Source organism: Syngnathoides biaculeatus, chromosome 5, assembly GCF_019802595.1.
Source record: "Syngnathoides biaculeatus isolate LvHL_M chromosome 5, ASM1980259v1, whole genome shotgun sequence".
NCBI lineage: Eukaryota > Metazoa > Chordata > Actinopteri > Syngnathiformes > Syngnathidae > Syngnathoides > Syngnathoides biaculeatus.
The window spans coordinates 32,226,383-32,246,000 of record NC_084644.1 but is presented as its reverse complement, the minus strand read 5'-3'; the positions used below and the strand labels follow the sequence as shown (position 1 = coordinate 32,246,000).

Below are 19,618 nucleotides of genomic sequence, written 5' to 3'. Positions count from 1 at the left end.
CTCACGGCCTCCTTGTGTGGCATTCGGGCACAATATTCAGTCCACTTGCTCAATCCAACGACAGCGGTACCAAAGCAGATTTCGCTACATACAACGCAAGCAAATAGTTCATTGCATAAAAGGTTTTATTCTGTGCAATTAACATCATATCTGAAAAAAGAAAGCTGTTAACAACGATTAAATTACACACCAATGAGTGCAGTAAGTAGTCTGTATTGATTTTATTTGGTTTAAAGTAAGGAAATGTATGTACAGTGGTTCCTTGACTTGTAAGAGACCTTTTGTTATGACGTTCGCTGGATTCATACTGACAAAATGGGAAACACCATAGAAAGGCTCATGAATAGCATCGGTGTTGCGTTGTTATAAAGCTTTAAACAGTGGGTATTTGAACACAAAAGGTGGGGCAACATATGCAGACAGACCATTTAACATCATTCACTGGCATATTATTCTCTTTAAAGAGTGACATATTACTCCTGTAATGAATGAAATTTTGTGTATCAATCTAGATGTCTAGATTGTACTTCCCCTGGTGGCAAAGGGGCACATATCAGAATGTGCAGCACGATGTCAACCGAATTAAAGCAAGAAAATTTTTTTTAATTATGTATGTAATTTGAAAAGCGCAATAATGTCAAGTGCTATATTATTTTTATGTCATGCAATTTATGCATACTGCCAAACAAAATGGCACGGTGGCGAAGTCCTTGGGTGTGTACTGCTGAGGCTTTTATGGATTTGGTGGGTGGAAAGCGGATGTAGAAGAGTGAGTGAACTAGACCAGGGGTAAATAGAAGTATAGATATATACACAGCCTCCTGCTGAGGGATCACCAAAGACAAATGGACAACAAGTACGTGAGTAGTGATCCCTTATTGTTTTACTGTGTGTGAATGAAAAACTTGTTAAACTATATGGCTTTCATTTTTAATACTGTGTATACAGTATTTTCATGAGGTATAGTCGATTAAGTTGAGAATTGCTGCTCCATACTTTACATTTTGGACTTTATCTATGCAACCTACTGTATATGGGAATTTTGAAAATATTGCAAACTGAAAACTTTCCGTGTGAACGATACTAATTTTTGCAAATGAGCTGCGAAGTTAGGGTACTTTAGAGAAAAACTATGAAGTTGAAAAAAATCTAAACATTTAGTTTTATTTTAACATAAGCCTGAAAAGCAAAAATGCGTAATCCACATTTTGAACATTTTTGGAAAGTAAGAAAAAACAACAATCTAACAAGTCAAGTTGCATCAGACAAAAGGACATGAGACAATTTTAGCAAGTACTTGATATCGTGAGGGGTAAGTATTTCCTCAAGCACAGTACGTTTAAGTTCCCTATGAAGAACAAAACTTCCTTCAAAGCAGAACGCAGTTTTGTAGCATTTCACACGTAAAGATGTGACTTGGGGCGACTTGCAACACACGTCAGTACCCTGGTGTGGGTCTATACTGTCTTTTGGGCCTCCCTGCCCGCTTTTCGGCTTGGACCTGTTATGGACCGGAACCATATGGCACCAGATGCACTGTTAAGTGGTACTGTCAAGCCAAAATTTCTCAAACATTTCTGCAAACTTTACATGAGCCGTTGAAGTGGGGAAACTTGGGAAATATCCACAGTGAGATACTTTGTAGTTAACTTTCATGGCTGTATTATAACTGTATATACTTGAGTTTTTCTTTTTTTCAAATTGCAGTACAAGAACCACTTGGGGGGATGTTGGCTCCACTCAGTGGCATGTGTACAAAGTGCGCATGTTACAGAGGCTGTGTTTCATCCATCTGTTTTCTTAGCCGCTTATCCTCACAAGGGTGTTTAATCCACCACAGTACATTTGTTAAGTAAAGTTCAGTTGTATTTAACTTTGGAGTAATTAATGATTAGAAATGTTTAAGATATTTATGTTGGTACATTTTTAATGTAGCTTTTATGTGCAACATATTTGAATTGAATCATAATTGACGTCTTTACTATTATTATGATTTTTTTTTTTACATTTTCTTGTATTTAATTCAGTGCTATTGACCAGTTTAGACCTCAAAATTGTACTAAAAAAGAGTGGTATTGCTTTACAATACGTTCAAGTAAAAAGTCCCATTAATTATTTGACTAATAGTCATAATTTATGGGATAAAATCTTTGTCAAATTGCAAATTATGGCAATATTTGCCCAAAGAAACGGCCATATACTATATTTTTTGTTTCCACTTGTTCAATTGACTGAGCAGGTATGATTACAAACACAGGAACAAGGTTGCTAAAAAGTATGCACACCCCTGTTTGAATACCAGGCTTTTGTTTGGTAATTGTTTTGGCAGGGAAGAAAAGCAGTCTGCTATGAGTAAATGCATGCAAGCGTTCTCTTTAAAAACTAAAGCCCAAGTCTAAAACCTCGGTGTGCTGATCAAGTCCCATCGGATCTATCATTTTAACTTCCTCAAACGGCCTTCTACAAGCTGAAGAACAAATCCAGAGTGAAGGCTGGCATGCGCCAACCAGAGCAGGAGAAGCTCATGCAGGCTTTTACCTCAGGCTAGATTTGACGATTGTAATGGTTTTCTGACTCGACTCCCAGTTCTAAAGTTCTTGGACTGGCTTCCAGTCATCTTTAGAATATATTTTACTGGTCTCTAAACCACAACATGGTTTGGGTCCTGAACACATGAAAGAAATGCTCACGGGATACAAACCCAGTAGACCTCTGCGATCGACAGACTCGGGCTAAATAGCGGAGCGCAGAATCCAAGGCCAACATGGTGAAGCAGCATTTAGCTATTTTGCTGCACACAATTTGAATAAATTGCCAATACAAACGAAGTCATCCTCTGGTGTAAATGTTTTTAAGTCCAGGTAAAAAGTACTCCTTTTAAATGGTCATTCTCAAAATGCTGTTTTTATTGTATTTTTTTTTTAATCTGCGTGTTAAACGTTTGCAAGAATTTTTTTTCAATGATTTGAATAATGTATAGCGCACTGCGTCACCTTGTGTATGCAACGGCTGTATAAATAAGTTTGCTTTGTTTTGCTTTGCTCTGAGGCCTTCAACGCTTCCCATTCCAAATATCAACACGATCGGGTGGTTGTGACGTCACCCAATACCGCTCACAGTCACCTAGGGGGCGCAGTGACACGACATCCGCATTCTTTGACGTACTACCCCGAGTAATAGACCTCCATTCATTTATTTCTTTGTCATTTCAGCTCGTGGCCGGCATTTGTTAGCATTTTCATTCATTTTTCAGATTTAATGGTAGCTTCTGTCCTCCTTTTCGCCCCCAGTGGCTCAAGATGTCGCGGAGAGCAAAAGTGAACTCGTTCCCCTGCGCCTGCCTCGCCGCCATTACGGTAAAAACCGCTCTCAGCTGCTCTTGTCCTGCGGTCACATTTTTTGTTGCCACTACTCGGAGGGACTCGCGCACGTCACGTTTCTCCTTCACCCGTCTGCTTGTATTCACCTTTATTTGGACGTCTTCTTCGCCTGTTTGCGTGTCGGCCAGCTGGTGAACAATATTTTCTGATTTTTTCTTTTTCGTTTTTCTTTTTTGTTCCCGTGTGTCACCGACAGCAGTCGACGTTAAGACCTTCTTCTAATCTGTGAGGATAAATCTAATTCCAAGACAGTTATATAAGAAGGGAAACGCCGCGCATCCCAGCCGCTTTGCTATTTATTTCCATCGGTGGTTTTGATTTCTTCCACTTGTTCTTGTTCCGCTTCGAAGAGCGACCCTTCCCGCCCGTGTTCATGCCAGATCTGCAGCGCTTTAGTTTTCCGTACCATAGCATGAATCCGTTGTTGGGGGCCACGGCGCATCTCCAACAACATCCGCAGCCGAGCCAGGCCACCGGCCACCCAGAATCCCCCTCGGGCCTTCTCCCGGACGCCGTGTTCGGCTCTCCGGAGTCGGCGTCTTTGCTGCTGGGGGACATCCCCGGGCCCGAGTTCCCTACCCACAGCTCATCTTACCTGCACCACTATCAGCATCAGCACCAGCACCATCCGCCCGCGGCCATGGCTCTGCGCAACGACCTGGGTTCCAACATCAGCGTGCTCAAAACGCTCAATCTGAGGTTCAGGTGCTTCCTGGCCAAAGTGCACGAGCTGGAGCGCAGGAATAAGGTTCTGGAGAAGCAGCTGCAGCAGGCGTTGGAGGCCAACAGCGGCTGCAGGCCGCACACCCAGGAGGCCGGCGTGCAGACGGGTTTCGTGGGAGCCGTCCCGCTCCGACCCGGCTCCCTCCCCTTTCACAACACCAACAACTCAGCCAGGAGGCCCACGACTTTTTCCTGCACGGCCCCCGAGAGTTCCGCTTCCACCCGAACCGACGCCGCTTGTAACCCTTCCGTCGTCGTCAGCCAGGCCTCCCCCTCCGCGGACTCCCCCGGGTCCAGAACCGGCGTCGGACGCCCCGTGACCGCGCCTCCTCGCTTCCTCCCGGGCACCATCTGGTCCTACAACCCCACTCGCAGGTTCGGATCGGAGCGTCTGACCAGCCCCGGGGTCTCCTGGGCGCACCCGGATGGAGTCGGGGTCCAGATCGACACCATCACCCCCGAGATCAGAGCGCTCTACAACGTCTTGGCCAAAGTGAAGCGGGAGAGGGACGAGTATAAACGCAGGTATGTGGAATTGTTGCAATCATAACTAGGAAATTGCTGAAACCACTTTTTAAGTGTAGCCTGCAGCACAAGGCATTTCAGTTATAATGTAAATATTTGGCATTTTATTACAACGGGAAGAGGTACTCGGCTCAAAACACGACAGGTACTTGTTGTAAAGTTCACTGCTACCATCCAATGGCAAATGTATGCATAAAATTGACCAAGTATCCGGAAAAACTCAGAACTGTATTGCACTTCTCAGCCTTTTTTCCAATGCCGTTTTTGAGCAGCTGCGACTCAGCTGTCTGGAGCTGAGTCAGCACAAATCCCACCCGACGCAGAGGCAGGTGCCGCCGCTAGAAATATACCCACAACATAAACTAGCCGGCTTCTAAAAATACAGAAGAATGAAGGTCAGGCATGTTCAAATTAGTTAGATGTTCACGTCATGGAAAGCCATTGCAGCATTTATTCCATATACTACTAATAATAATGAATTATTACACTTTTATAGCGGCTTCGTAGGCACTCAAAGATGCTGTACAATTCCATGCAGTATGCATTCACTCCTCAGTTACATTCTGATGGTGGTAAGCTACTTGTGTGGCCACCGGTGGCCTGGGGCAGTCCGACAGAAACGTGGCTGCCATTCTGCGCCTTCAGACCCCCGCAACCGCTACCAAACATCCGACTGCATTCATCTGTAGACAATGCTGGTTAAGTGTCTTTCCGAGGGATGCAATGACGACATGCGTCACGCCGCGGTGACATGTAGTTTAAGGTCCATGCGCTAGTACACTCTTCGCCCTTTCTACCAAGACAATTCAGGCACATGCACAACCACTATGTCTTACTAGTAATATATATTTTTTCCACTACTGTATTATATTTATTAATTGGACACTTTAAATTGCCCCTAGGTGTGATTGTGAGTGCGGCTGTTTTGTCTCTATGTACACCGTGATTGGCTGGCAACCAGTTCAGGGTGTACCCTGCCTCCTGCCCGTTGACAGCTGAGATAGGCTCCACCACTCCCTGCGACCCTCGTGAGGATAATCGGCAAAAAAAATGTATGGATGGATGGATGAATTATATTTCTGCACACTAGTAGGACAACTTTGGCACACAATTACGTTTCTAGTGAAGCACTAGATTACATCTGCGTGTTACTTGTACTACTAGTAGTAAAAGTTAGTAGTAACCGCAGTAGTAGAATTTTAAAACGTCACTTGTTCTACTAGTCGCACACTATTTTTAACTAGTACAGAGATTTGCCACACTTGTAACACGCAGTTGTCCTCCTATCATTCCAAAATTGGACAAAGAGCAAATTAGTAGACGGATCTTAAAATGGATACATATAGTTTTTTTAGGTCAAAAGAAGCCCTAGGGTGAGAAAATTACTAGTAAGACATTCATTGTACTCATGTACCTCGAAGCTAATGGTGCAAAAAAAAAAAAAAAAAAAGTACTCCACGATTTGTCTGCAACCAGTGAAGGTGCTGCTGATTTATTCTGAACAAGTTACCCAGCTAAAGAAACCAACAACCAACTCATCAGCTTTGGGAAGGTGAGATAATCCATGCTGACCTCAGCTGTGACACAACTCCCCCAGCCAAGATTAATTTGCTTTATAGTCAGAGGGAGATTTTACACATCCGTTTTTTTTTTTTTTTTTTTTTTTTTTTTTTTTGTTTTTTTTTTTTTTTGCTTGTCGTCATTATGGTCACAGACTTTGCAGGAAAGGCTAGGGTCCCATATAGCCTAAAAATTCTCATTTTGCATGACTGGCCGAAGATTAAATGGTGAAACTGTTTTTGTTGGTCATGAATTATTTTAAAAAGAAAAATATAGCCAAAGATAACCTATCAACAACTTTAAAATGAGTGATGATTAAACAAAACAACAAGATGAGAAGATGTCCTGATGACATCGACCCAATAGAAACTTTTGAGATGAGACCTTTCAAAGGTTGCCTTGGAGATGACTGAGCAAATTATTTGAGGTACACAGTACTGCATTCCCCTATGGCAACAGGTTGTAAAAAGGCGGGGTTTAAAATGAAACTAGGAGGTGATTGGGCAAAAGTTGTCAAGTCAAAACCTGTCATTGCTCTTTTTTTTTATTGGCCTTGTTGTCTAGTCCAGCAATCAGAAAGCAAGTAGGGAAATTAGACATTGATCTTTAGTAGAACCAGTGACTCAACAGTGGATGAAATGTTCGTTTTATAATCTGCACACAGGTGTCAAAGTCAAGGCCCGGAGGAGGTCACATCTGGCCTGCTCCATCCTTTCATGTGTCCCGTGAAAGCAAATCGTTTCCACCCACTTCCGTGATCCCTGCTAAAATTTCAAATCATTGTATCATAATGTTGAGGGATTGGATTTTTTTTTTAACCGAATCCCTTTTGACTGTAACTTGAGCAATAACTGAATAAGGTATTATCCTTTATTTCCAATTTTTAAAATGATTATTCGGCGGCACAGTGGATCACCTGGAAAGCATTGGCCTCACAGTTCTGAGGTCCCGGGTTCAATCCCGGAGCCGCCTGTGTGGAGTTTGCATGTTCTCCCCGTGCCTGTGTAGGTTTTCTCCGACATCCCTAAAACATGCAACATGAATTTGACACTCTAAATTGCACCTAGGTGTTATTGTGAGTGTGGTTGTTTGTCTCGATGTGCCCTGCGTTTGGCTGGCTACCTGTTCAGGGTGTACGCTGCCTCCTGCCCGTGACCCTTGTGAGGATAAGCGGTTAAGAAAATGGATGCATGGAAAGAGATTATCCACCCATTTATTGTGTCTATGTAATTCCATGATGAGGAGATAAAATGTTAATATCATTTTACTGTAATACCATCCATCCTTCTATATTGTTATGTTTTTCTGCTCATATTTTCTTCTTTACTTTTAAATTGGAATGGTCTGAGATTATTTCTCATCCTTTTTCCCCCCCGCTGAATGCCAGAAAAGTAATCAAAACAACGCAGCGACTGTCTGTAGAGGCCTTTTCCCTGTGCAGTACTATGCTAAGTACTAAGGAGTGTGTGATGCAAGTACTCATGGAGGTGGATGACCTCATACGTGTCCACAGCTTCAAATAACCTTAACGTGCTGAGCCTCTTTTCCTCCTCGGTGACTTGACTGTCAATCTCCTTCAGTTCCAACTTGCCTTCATGCCATTTCAAGCTTTTTCATTTTTTTTTATTGCAAACCCAATATGAGTTTACTTTGTTAAACTTTACAATCACGAATGCTCTTGTTTTCCTACAAACTCTTGTGAGCAAGCAGACAGTGTGAACATTTCCTCCCAGGTTTTTTCCCCCCCTCACTCTCTCTCTCTCTCTCTCTGCGCCCTCCTCACTTCTCACCGTATCTGCAATGCACCACGGAGTGCAAACTGCTGGAAGGTGGGGTGGGGTGTGGGCGTCCCACCGCCTCTCTAAAGGTTGCAGGCTCCTCTTTCCATTCCCAAAGCGTACTTTTGCTGTTTTCTGGACCGTTTGCCATGCGGGAGCGCTCGACGAGTGTCGCAGTGTTTAAAAAAGCTCGGCCCTAATGAGACGATGCGGCAGTCCACGGAGGGGAGTGGGCGTCACACAGCGCCGCAAGTGTTCTTGCGTTTTTTTTTTTTTTAATGCATCAGAAGTTGAGATTTATGAGACGACTGTCAGCATCATGGCAGTGCACTTTTAAACAGGGAAAAATGTATGAGCCTCAATTTCCCCTTGAATCCTAATTCTTCATCTTACCAAGACATTTTTGGAGGATTGTGTGGAAGGCTCTTTATTATTCTCAGTGCAAAACAACCATCACATATAACAGGTTTTTTTTCTTCACCCCAGTAGCTTAAAACAAGCAGAGTACCTGACACTCATACTCTTTGGATCTTTCCACGGGAATTGATTAATGTGTTGTTTGCATATGATCCACAGATTTTGAAGTAAATTGCCTTATTTGATCTCTTGTATCTGCTTGACCCCTAGATGGGAAGAAGAATACACAATGAGGACGGACCTGCAGCAGAAGATTGCTGACTTGCAAGAAGTAATGATTTTTTTAAAGTGTGTGCGTGTCTGTAATATTCCGACGTAAGGTGAAGATGGATGAAGTATCAACACAAAGTCAGATTTGTTCAGTGGTGCAGACCCCAACCACAAAGGTTCCTGGGTCATCTGAAAACTAGGAGCAACTGCGTTCAACACAAAAAAACGACCATTTCTTTCCTTGATTTACGAGATTGGTTAATCAAAATGTGCTTATTTTATTTTATAAATTAATTTTTTTCAAAATAATAGTTTCACTGATTCAGTGTAAATAACAAAATAAACAATTTGACATTGAGGACTTTTTTATTTTAACCAAACAATTGTTTTAAGTGATTTGTCATCAATACTAAAATAAATATAAATAAATAATTTTTAAACTAATTTTCCATAATCGCTATCTTTATTTATTTAATTATTTTCAGTGGATAGCATTGTTGCCAAAGTCATATTTGAACATTTTTGATACCCGGAAAAACAAAAAATTTAAGAAAAGTTTAGCCGTTGCCATTTATCATTGATTGTGTGACTGAATATCCAGACACAATTTGTAGCAGTAATTTGGTATTTCAAAAAAATTATATTGTTTAGACTTAACACTATCAATTTAGACTTGACACTAATGTTATTGAGCTAATGGAAAGATAATCTCATTCAGTTAAATTATGATTTAAAGAAGGGAATGAATAATTATTGTCTGATAATTACAATAAACAAATTTACAAACATTATCATGTGCTTGTGACCATCCGTGCATGTGCGGTTAATGTTCACCTGAGCTCCTTAAAGCTGCATGCGGCCAGACCGGCAAGCGCCCACGCATGAATAAGTCAGTAGGGGGCACCATTAAAACATAACTACCTTACATGGAGGCATTTAATATTTCTAATGTTTTTATCTGGTTCACTGCTGCTAGAAGTTTTTATTGTAATCATGATGGACTCTTGTGTAATTTAAACTCTTTGTGTACAGACAATGTGTCTCTTCTGTGTATGTCTATATATATATATATATATATATGTGTGTGTGTGTGTGTGTGTGTGTGTATGTGTGTGTGTGTGTGTGTGGTGTGTGTGTGTGTGTGCGTATGCACTTGCAGCTCTGGTGTGCAAGCTGTGTTTTGAGGCTTCCTGAATTTGTTTTTACGTGTCTTTGTGTGCGTATGTGCATGTGCATTTGCAGGACTTGCAAGAGAGCGAAGGCTGCCAGGATGAGCTTGCCCTCCGAGTTCAGCAGTTGAAGGCCGAGTTGGTCCTCTTCAAAGGCCTCATGACCAATGTGAGCGCGCCACTGCCGGCATCGTTCAAAGTGATCAAATCGTAATCAGGAGCCCACCAGCCGTGACGAACTACTAGCAGCAAGCCGCTTCGCAGTGTCAGAGCAACAGAGACACTGAAGCCCAAATAAGGGGCTCTTTTTTTGTGGCAAATACTTGTATTACCATTTTTGGGACATAAATGTAACCGTAGACTGTTTTGCTTGTTAAAATGTGGTAGTTATTATGCTAAATATGGTGTTTTGGGTCTAATCTTGTCTAATCTAGTTTGTTTTTAACTATTTTTTTTTACTGGTGGGAATTTTGTGTTCAAGGGAAAATGTAGAAATTTTGGTCAGTGTATTTAGATATAATGATTAAAGGTTAATTTTAATGAGAAATGATTTCCCTCAATAGTCCATTAATAAGTAGCATAATTTATTATTCTTAATATAGGTATTGATGTTAGCTGTGCAATACTTGAGTTTTCAGACTTTAAAAAAGCCATCCACTACAAAATCAAAGTCCTCGAGCAGTACTAATAACTACCGTTTCCAATACTTCTTCTTTCTCCCTGCCGTGGCTGTTCCTGTAGAATCTGTCTGATCTGGACACAAAGATCCAGGAGAAAGCCATGAAAGTGGACATGGACATCTGCCGCAGGATCGACATCACGGCTCGCCTCTGTGACGTCGCCCAGCAGAGGAACTGTGAGGACGTCATCCAGATGTACCAGGTGGACTGTTTTTCCACATTCTTATTATTGCACAAGATAATGATGTATGATTATACCTCAAAATCAAATCACATAGAGTTTCCCCACTTGCAACTGCATGGACAGCTCATTCTTACACGTACCCATGCATGGTGAGAAATGGTGAGGGCCAAGAGCCTTAGTTTTTTTTCCCCGAGACCTTAAGAAGATCGCTATAAATCAATCACTCATCATCTCATCCTCAGTTGACTTTATTGCTCTCTATTTATTTAAAAAAAATTTTACATGGTGTCATCATCTGCTGAGGTTAAAAAAAATGGTGCTTTATTAAATGAGTCTAAAGTACAGATTGATGTTCTCAAATGTATGGAGTAAATGTAAAACGTTGCACTAAAAGAAACACTCCAAATTCAGACACTGAAAATTTAAGAAGAAAGAAGTAAAGTGAACACAATTTTATTCATGGAAAATATGGACCAAGCCCTACTGTGAATAGTGAAAATCTGTGACTAATTGACACCCTTCCATTTGTAATTGCATATAGAAACCCTTACAAACACTAAAAATGAGGATCGTAAAGAATTAACACCATGCATCTAGCATGTACGCAATCACGAACCCATGTTACATAAACAAATGTATTCATTTGGTAAATTAGTCATCATAAATGAGCCACCTTCAAGTGACATTAGCTAGCCTATCCAAATTTGTGGAGGCCAAACAGTAAATTACGCTGGGGTTAACTGTCTTTTTATGTTGTTTTGTTCGTTTTGTACTTTCCACCACAAAATCATCTGTGCAGGTTACAAACAACCAGCCATCGATAAGCCTGCGCCGCAAGCAAACGCCTCTGTCCATGAACGGTAGCGAGGCCGAAGAACCAGTCAGCGTATCCGAAAGCGACGCGAGTGTGGCTAAGGAGGACGAGCAGCAGCAGCAGCAGCACAGCAGCCAATCGTCGGCCAGTCAGATCAACGAAGAGATGCAGAGGATGCTGAACCACCTGTGAGCGGCGGCACGTGTCCAGGACACCTCCGATAAGCTTCTGACTCTCACGTGATCGTTCACGTTGCAGGCGTGAGTGCGAGTTCGAGGACGACTGCGACAGTCTGGCCTGGGAGGAGACGGAGGAGACGTTGCTGCTGTGGGAAGATTTCCCAGGAAGCACTCTGCCTCCTGACCCCGCCAACCCGCCTGGAGAGGTAGGGTGTGTCATTTTTTGGGGTCATTTATCTCATTAAATAGTGTTAATTACTTTGAAATATAATACAAACCATGAATAAAATATTTGGATTTTTTTTACGCTATTGGTTATGTAATTGGTTTGTTTGATACTTTAAAATAAATCTTTTATAAACACTATATACTAACAAGCATGAGTTGTTATATTAAATTAAACATTTATTTTAAAAAATATGAGCAAAATAAAAAATTGTACATTATATTAAATGTTTAGTTAGTAATTTGTTACAAACTATTTAAAATACAAGTTGCCGTTTGGAATTTTATGTTGTTGTTTTGACTTACAAGTAAAAAATTGAGATACGTATGCCGTATGTTGACAACTCACTTCATAACAAAAAGATGCTTCAAAATCTTTAATCCCACACTGACTTTAGGGTTTAAACATAAAAAAGAGAATTATAATATTGAGTATTTGAGTATGTTTACCTTAAAATCCGCCAGCATAATGACACAATTGCATATGGCGACACATAATGAGAAACATGCCAGAGATCAGAATCAGCCATGCGGTCCTTGGCCTGATGGCACGGTACCGCCTCCCTGAGGGGAGCGGCTGAAAGATTTTGTTGGCAGGCTAAGATTTATCATCAACGATTTTACCTGCCCTCTTCCTGACCTCGGCCTCATGCCGGTCACTGATTGACAGTTGCCCCTGTCCAGTCAGCATCTTTGCTTTCCGCACTTCCTGCCAATAAGCAGACTTGCCGTTGCCCTTGCTGAGGCCAAACAAGTTGGTGTCGTCTGCAAATTTAATCAACTTGATGGAGTTGTTGGTGAGATTGCAGTCAGTGGTGTTTATAGAGTGAGTAGAAAAATGGCAACAGGACGCACCCCTGAGGTGCTCCGTTATCGGAGGACCGGAGATCAGAAGTGTAATGGCCAAGCCGCAGCTGCTGTTTCCTGTTGGCGTAAAGGCAAGAACGAAAAGGCAAAACCTTAAAAAGCTCTCAGATAAAACAACAGACTGCTTGAAAATGTCTAAAGACTCCAGGAACCTGTCTGGCGCAGTGCTTCAGAGTGGCAGGCGCCATCCCATCCTTTCTTTGCATAAGCTTTGCAGCTTGATTGTGAGGGCGGGTGTTCACCTCCATGCTTAGGTTGGAGTCCATGGATAAGTGTCTGTGTATAGCCAACCCCGATCACAGCTAGGAGGGGGAGAAGACCTCTCAAATCGGGGATAACATTGATTAAAATCATTGACTAGTTTAAAAGATGGGCTGGCTTGTGTTTTATTTTTATTGCCTGTCAAGTTTCTCAGTGACCTCCAGGCTGAAGGGGTGTCATTGGAGATGATTTGTTCCTCCAGTTTTTGCTTCCCTAAGGGCTTTGCTTAACTTCTGCCCAGCAAGCCTAAAGTCATCTCTCGTCCTCCCTCTGTGGGCCTGCCTCTCTCCCCCTTGGCTTTCGTCTGTTTGTATTTGGGGACATCGTATTTTTAAATGGCAGCCTTTGAAGTGGCCCAGGACAAGAAGCACAGAGTTTGGGTGATCGATCTCAATGTTCATAATCAACTCCATCAGGCCGCACTGTGCCTTCGGTATGTTAAGTTCAGGTGGGATGTACACACACGCTCGTATAATAGAGCCGAACGCTCCCTTCGAGCGTCGAAGAGTTTGGTGGCCCAGAAACTCCAGCAAGGATGCAGGAGTGCTTGCTTGCTCAGTCTGCTCTGAATTCCGTGGAAATGAAACCTGACCCCATGTTGATTATCTCGTTGTCCATCTCTACTCCCACCAGGAGGACTGTCTGGAAAAAGTGATAAGTGACACCGAGTGCTTGTTCAAGTCCCGAGAGAAGGAATACCAGGAAACCATTGACCAGATCGAGGTGGGTATGATTTTTATGCTCCGATGCTACGACACCGATGCCACTTTACTAGCTTGACATACTGTATTGGGGTTCGTTTTCAATTCTTACTCCTTTTTTTCTGGTACCCCAAGTGTTAATACTTCAGAGTTTGGGTTTTGTGTTTTTGACAATATTTTGTTAAACTAAAACATTTTTATCACAATTACAAGACATGCCAATTTGAAGTATTATTACTTGGTATTGGTGAGAAATGTGGGTACTTGTACACATACTCATTCTGAATTTTTTTTTGGTTGCATCCCTAATATTTAGCTTTTTTTTTATTGGTATATTTCATTGATCTTTTATGGTCAGTATAATAGTTGCTAGTAAGTAGGAAATTGATTACTAACTAAAACTCACGGACAAACCATTTTCTTTTGTTAATATATAGCGTCTGAAATAAGTAATTAACACGTCGCCATTTTTCTCACTCATATTTCAGGTGCTATTGTCATAACAATTTCACCATAATTTGGGAACAATCCATAGATACAAAGAAAGTAAAACATATAAGCTCAGAAATGAAGTTGTTGCTGTCTGTTTTTTTTTTTCCAATTATTCTTTTTCAGAAATCATTTGTGCTGCTATGCATACCATACCTTTTGGATCTTGTGCAGCGTGTAAAAAAAAAAACTGAGGTGTGAATAATGTGATTAACTGAAAGGATCTTGAATGAGAAAGTCCAAATGTGTCCTCCAGCTGGAACTGGCGACGGCGAAGAGCGACATGAACCGCCACCTGCACGAGTACATGGAAATGTGCTCCATGAAGCGAGGCCTGGACGTCCAGATGGAGACCTGCAGGAGACTCATCACGCAAACCGGCGACAAGTATGCGCCCGCACTTGGGGGGGAGGAACGCTTTTGTGCTAAAGGACATTTCAATGCAGCAGACGAAACACTACTTGGTCTTTTTTTTTTTTTAACACAACTATCTGTATTTCTACCACCTGCGTGTCCTGCAGTAAAACGGCGGCGCAGACATCTTCCGACGACAGCGACCAGCGAGAGAGCGATAGGAGCTCGGCATCGCCGCCGTCCTTGTCTGGTTCCAGGAAGTCCTGACACCTCGCCGCTGCGGTCGTGTGATTTCCGCAACAGTACCGCACTCTCACAACACAACACCATGCAACCCCTCTGGCCCTACAATCATCATCATCATCATCATCACAGTAGTCAATATGTTACCGTCAACATTTAGCAGGATTTGGTACAAAACGTTAAGCATTTTAATTAAGGCGGACTGATAGATTTGCTTAAAAATATTGAATTAAAATGTAGCAGCTTTAAAACTACACTAGACTGGAGGTTTTATGGTCAAATATAACGTAAAAGGAGCTAAAAATATTTTCACTAGGAGACGTCGTGTTTTGGGAGGATTCACACATAAAATATAATAAATATAATATGATTAGTGCACCACGGTGGGGCAGCTGTAAACCGTTGGCCTCACAGTTCTGAGGTCCAGAGTTCAATCCCGGCCTCGCCTGTGTGGAGTTTGCATGTTCTCCCAGTGCCTGTGTGGGTTTTCTCCGGGCACTCCTGTTTCCTCCCACATCCCAAAAACATGCAACATAAATTGGACACTCTAAATTGCCCCTAGGTGTGATTGTAAGTGCGGATGTTTGTCTCCATGTGCCCTGCGATTGGGTGGCAACCTGTTCAGGGTGTACCCCGCCTCCTACCCGTTGACAGCTTGGAAAGGCTTCAGCACTCCCCGCGACCCTGGTGAGGATAAGCGACAAAAGAAAATGGATGGATGTGATGGAGAGAATATAGGTTTTTGTGGGAGCCCATCATTTTTATTGCTCAAGTTATATATTTTGTGTGCTAAATATGCACCCCCACCACCCCCCATTGGCCATTTTGCGGCAAAATATGTTTTAGGGGGAAAAAAAATATTTTCTGTGTTATTTCAGTAACAAAGTGGAATATCTTTGTACTGTATGCCTTTTTTTCTTTAACACTTTTAAATAAATGAAATATCTTTTTCATCCCTTAATCAATTCAAAATGACATGAATGCTCGAATCGGGACAACTCCAGAACATTGTTTTTTTTTTGGTAGCAAAATGAAGACTTTGTTTTGGCAAATATATAATTTTAGGTCTAGGGAGAGCAAATTATTGCTCTCCCTAGAGTTAAATATGCTGCTTTCATTTATTTATTTTTTTTATGTCACAATGTTGTGTATCTATATGCTCAAATTGTTTTCAGTGCAGATCAGTGTTGGCCAAGAGTTGGCAAATAAATGCTCAGCTAGCGAGAAAGTAATCCAGTCCTAGCTGTAATACTGCATAACATTTTGTACAATTTCCTACAAAATTTTGGTGAGGTTGAGCTCATTTACAAATAAGAGAAGGTTGCTTTGTGTCTTGTCAGGCGCAGTCTTCACTCATTCAGGATTTGGGCAAAACAACAACACAAATATTCAGTAAGAAACATTTTAATATAGCAATGACAAAATATGTCTAGTCAATGTAAAATGTGTTGTTAGCATTATTATTCACAACAACTGTGGCGGTGTTCACATCTCCGGGCAGATTCCACTCATCATACAACGTCACAAGTCAGCGTTTTACTGCCTTACGGCTACAGAATGGAAGCTTGTTTTTGTTTTGTATGAAAAATGAAGGCAGCAAAGATGAGCGAAGCTGCGTTGTGACTAAATGAGGAATTAAATATGCTCTCATGATCAAAATGTCAGCAGCAGGTTGACGAGCCGAAAGCCAACTGATGTCAGTCTGTGGCGACAACAATCTATCGCTTAGCTGATGACTCGAGTGGTCAAGTCTTGGGAATTTGGGGGATTTCCCAGTGCACTTTGCCCGACAAGCGCACCTACACCAGTGACTGGAAGCATCCGCATGAAAGAGAACCATTTGAGTGTTTGTTGTAGTACAACGAGAATTCTGCAAGTAATACAGTGGTGCCACGACTTACGTGTTTTTCGAGATACCCATTCTCATATGCTCTTTACTAGATGATCTTCTCTCTCTTTTTTTTTTTTAACCTTGAATTGTGGGCATTGACTTGCATTATGAGTGTGCTTCAGACTCCAACCACCTCTATGAAGTGAAAAAAAGTAAACAAGATGGAATCACATAGTGAAAGCTTGATTTGTTTATAAATTGGGAGGAAAATATTGCATGGGTTCACAAGCTGTGCACACTTGTGCTTCCTTTCACACAGCGTAAATATGATTTGCTCCATCATCACGTTTCAGGTATCTGTTTTTATTTTTCCTTTGGAAAGCTATAAAGAATTCTGTAAAATGAGCATGGTGTTGAGAGCGAGAGGGAGAGTAAGAGAAGAGAGTGTGGGGGGGGGTCTTCAATGGGGGTGGTAGAGAGCGAGAGATGCAAAACAAACCTATCGCTACAAAGCACTCTCTAAACCACAATATTTAAAGGCACAAGAGATGAATGTACTACTGCGCGTGTTGTTCAGCTTCATTACAGTATAAAATGTGTGTTTTTAGAACCATATTTCACATTGCAGTCCTGTTTTGTTTTTTTTTAAATATAATTGTGGTGTTTATTGAGTTGCCAGGAACGGATCCATGGCATTTCCATTAATTTCAATTGGGAAAGTTGATTTGAAATATGGTATAGTTTTAAGGGCCCTAAAGTGGTCACCAAATGAATTCAACTCCCAAGTCAAAGTACCACTGTTTGAGAGTCCAAGATGGATTCTCTATAATGCACTTTTATGAATGACTTTTATTCGGAATGCTGAGATTCCAGTCTGGAAGAAGTTGAGCCACTGAGTGCCAAAAATAGGAGAAAAAAAAAAAAAGCAAATTGAGCTGCCCAAGCCTTCTTTTTCTTTGTCTTCTTTATCTTCTTCTACTTCTCCTTCTTCTTCTTCCTCTCTACCAACGTGCTTGATGTAAATAAGTCAACTTTGAGTTTGCACATAGAAACGACCGAGCAAAGCAATGAAATAACTTTCAAGTATGATGATGATGATGCAATCAGCGCTGTCGCCTGTGAACCCGTAACCAAGAAACAATGTAAATACAAAAAAAGAAAAGATGTATATTTGCTCTTGAGAATCCATCACTTGAACATACTGTACGGTATTAGCGCGCTGCTCGCAGGAAGCTGAATTAACAATTAACAAGTCGTTCATCTTCAGACAAGAAGAGGACACATTTGAGGCTTTACATGACAAGAATGCATGGTGCCATTTGACCCAAAATTAAAGCAGGAAGAGATATGTATACTGTGTAAGAAATCAAGCAACAATTCTGTCAGTTCCCTTTCTGAGCAAATTTCTGCGTATGCATGTGCCAGTGTGCAGGAGCCTCGAGTGTGAATGAGTAGAGAAGGTTTTCATCCAAAATACTTTGAAAAGCCATCGAGTGAGGAAAAGGAACAGAGTAGCAAAATCTGCCCGGTTCCTCTTAGAACTGTCAGTATTTACGTACATCAGTAGTAATTTCGGATTTCATGTCTTGAAATGAAACCTGATCATTTTAGTGAAAACCGTACAACACGAGAGGTGTCCGAGCTGGTCCATTAATGTCATGGAAACAACAGAGACACTGTTTTACTTATTACACCCCATAAATATTATTTGGATTAATACTTTAATTGAACTGATACTTTTAGTCAGTCCCCACATTGGTGTGTTATTTTCACAAATTATTAATAAATGTAAAGTATATTTAACTTTCTTTAATATGTTTAATACTGCCAGACCACAAACAAAAAAATCTGAATAAACAGTATTTCAGGAGATGCAAGGATATGGCAATGCTGCAGCCATTTTGAAATAACCAAGATACTAATTGTAAACAGCTGATGAGATATTTTTATTATAATAATGTGAAAAAAACTGTAATTCCTTCAAGCTTTTCTTTTGTTGTAAATTTCCATTCGATGTATTACTGTACAGTCAATATTGTCCATGTAAAGGCTTGAAACGTCGTGTCTGCGCCCTTGCACAGCTGCCAGATGTTCTTTATGTCAAACAAGATGGGAAATTAAAAAAAATGCATCTCAGCAACACGCGTCGTGTGATTATTGTGTGAGTATCGATACGTCAACATGCCAATACATCACGCGGCTGTGATGAAAGTGTTTGATCTATCTCAAATGTTTATAACACCTTTTTGTTCCCTAAACGTGGCAGAAATATGACTCAAATATGTATAACACCTTTTGAGTAACATGTCATGACTAACGTGCAACCCCGCCAGCCCCGCCGTCTTAAAAACTCTTCCACTGACGCTCAGTGTTGTACCTGAATCAGTTCACGGGATGAAAGTTTATAGTTTGTGTAAATATGAAGTGAATGTTTTTCATTGCAGTTTGATGAACGAAGGCGCTCATTCTGGTATCTCAACGATTCTGTTGTGTTCCGTCGGGTTCCCGTTTTCCTTAGACTCCCCCGAAGTTAGCTGGGATAGGCTCCAGCGCTCGTGTGATCCTTGTGAGGATAAGCCTCTTGGAAAATGAATGGATGGAAATTCTAAGCATCCTCATGTTAGTGATGGGAAGTAGAGTCTAATTACACGCGAGTTCAGGCATCACGTGCGATCTGACTTCGGGTTAGGCTTAGGTCTCCTCACTTTTTATGCAGCACATGAGAGAAAACTCCAGTTTAATTATCCAGTCAGAATTTGTAAAATGTCTGCCATCCTTTCAAGAAAGCGTGAAGGATCTCCGAAACCCATTTCATTTCATTTTTAACGGAATTCACCTTAAACTAGAAGGCATTTCGGAAAAGCCCGTTACAAAAAAATCATAACAATGATAATAACATAAAATACTGACATGGTCCTTTGAAATGTGTTTAAAGAGTTGGGCCTGGGAAAACTATCCCCAAAAATGAATATGATTTCTCTTTGTCTCCGATTTTCACCGAGTGTAAATTTATCTGGAATGTAATCAT

At 41.3% G+C, this 19,618-nt stretch overlaps 1 protein-coding gene across 2 annotated transcripts; it reads left to right on the top strand.

Annotated features, from left to right (window-relative positions):
- The first annotated feature begins 3,146 nt into the window (after nucleotides 1-3,146).
- Nucleotides 3,147-18,697, top strand: iffo1b (intermediate filament family orphan 1b). 2 transcript variants are annotated; one of them, XM_061819749.1, is made up of 10 exons: nucleotides 3,147-3,356; nucleotides 3,577-4,628; nucleotides 8,594-8,654; nucleotides 9,836-9,931; nucleotides 10,504-10,644; nucleotides 11,426-11,628; nucleotides 11,699-11,825; nucleotides 13,606-13,695; nucleotides 14,419-14,549; nucleotides 14,684-18,697. In XM_061819749.1, exons 2-10 carry the CDS (start codon nucleotides 3,754-3,756, stop codon nucleotides 14,781-14,783), a joined length of 1,824 nt encoding a protein of 607 aa, XP_061675733.1. In that variant the 5' UTR covers nucleotides 3,147-3,356; nucleotides 3,577-3,753; the 3' UTR covers nucleotides 14,784-18,697. The 2 variants fall into 2 exon arrangements, with proteins under 2 accessions (XP_061675733.1, XP_061675732.1); XM_061819748.1 differs by having other exon boundaries at nucleotides 3,147-4,628.
- Nucleotides 18,698-19,618: the final 921 nt, after the last annotated feature.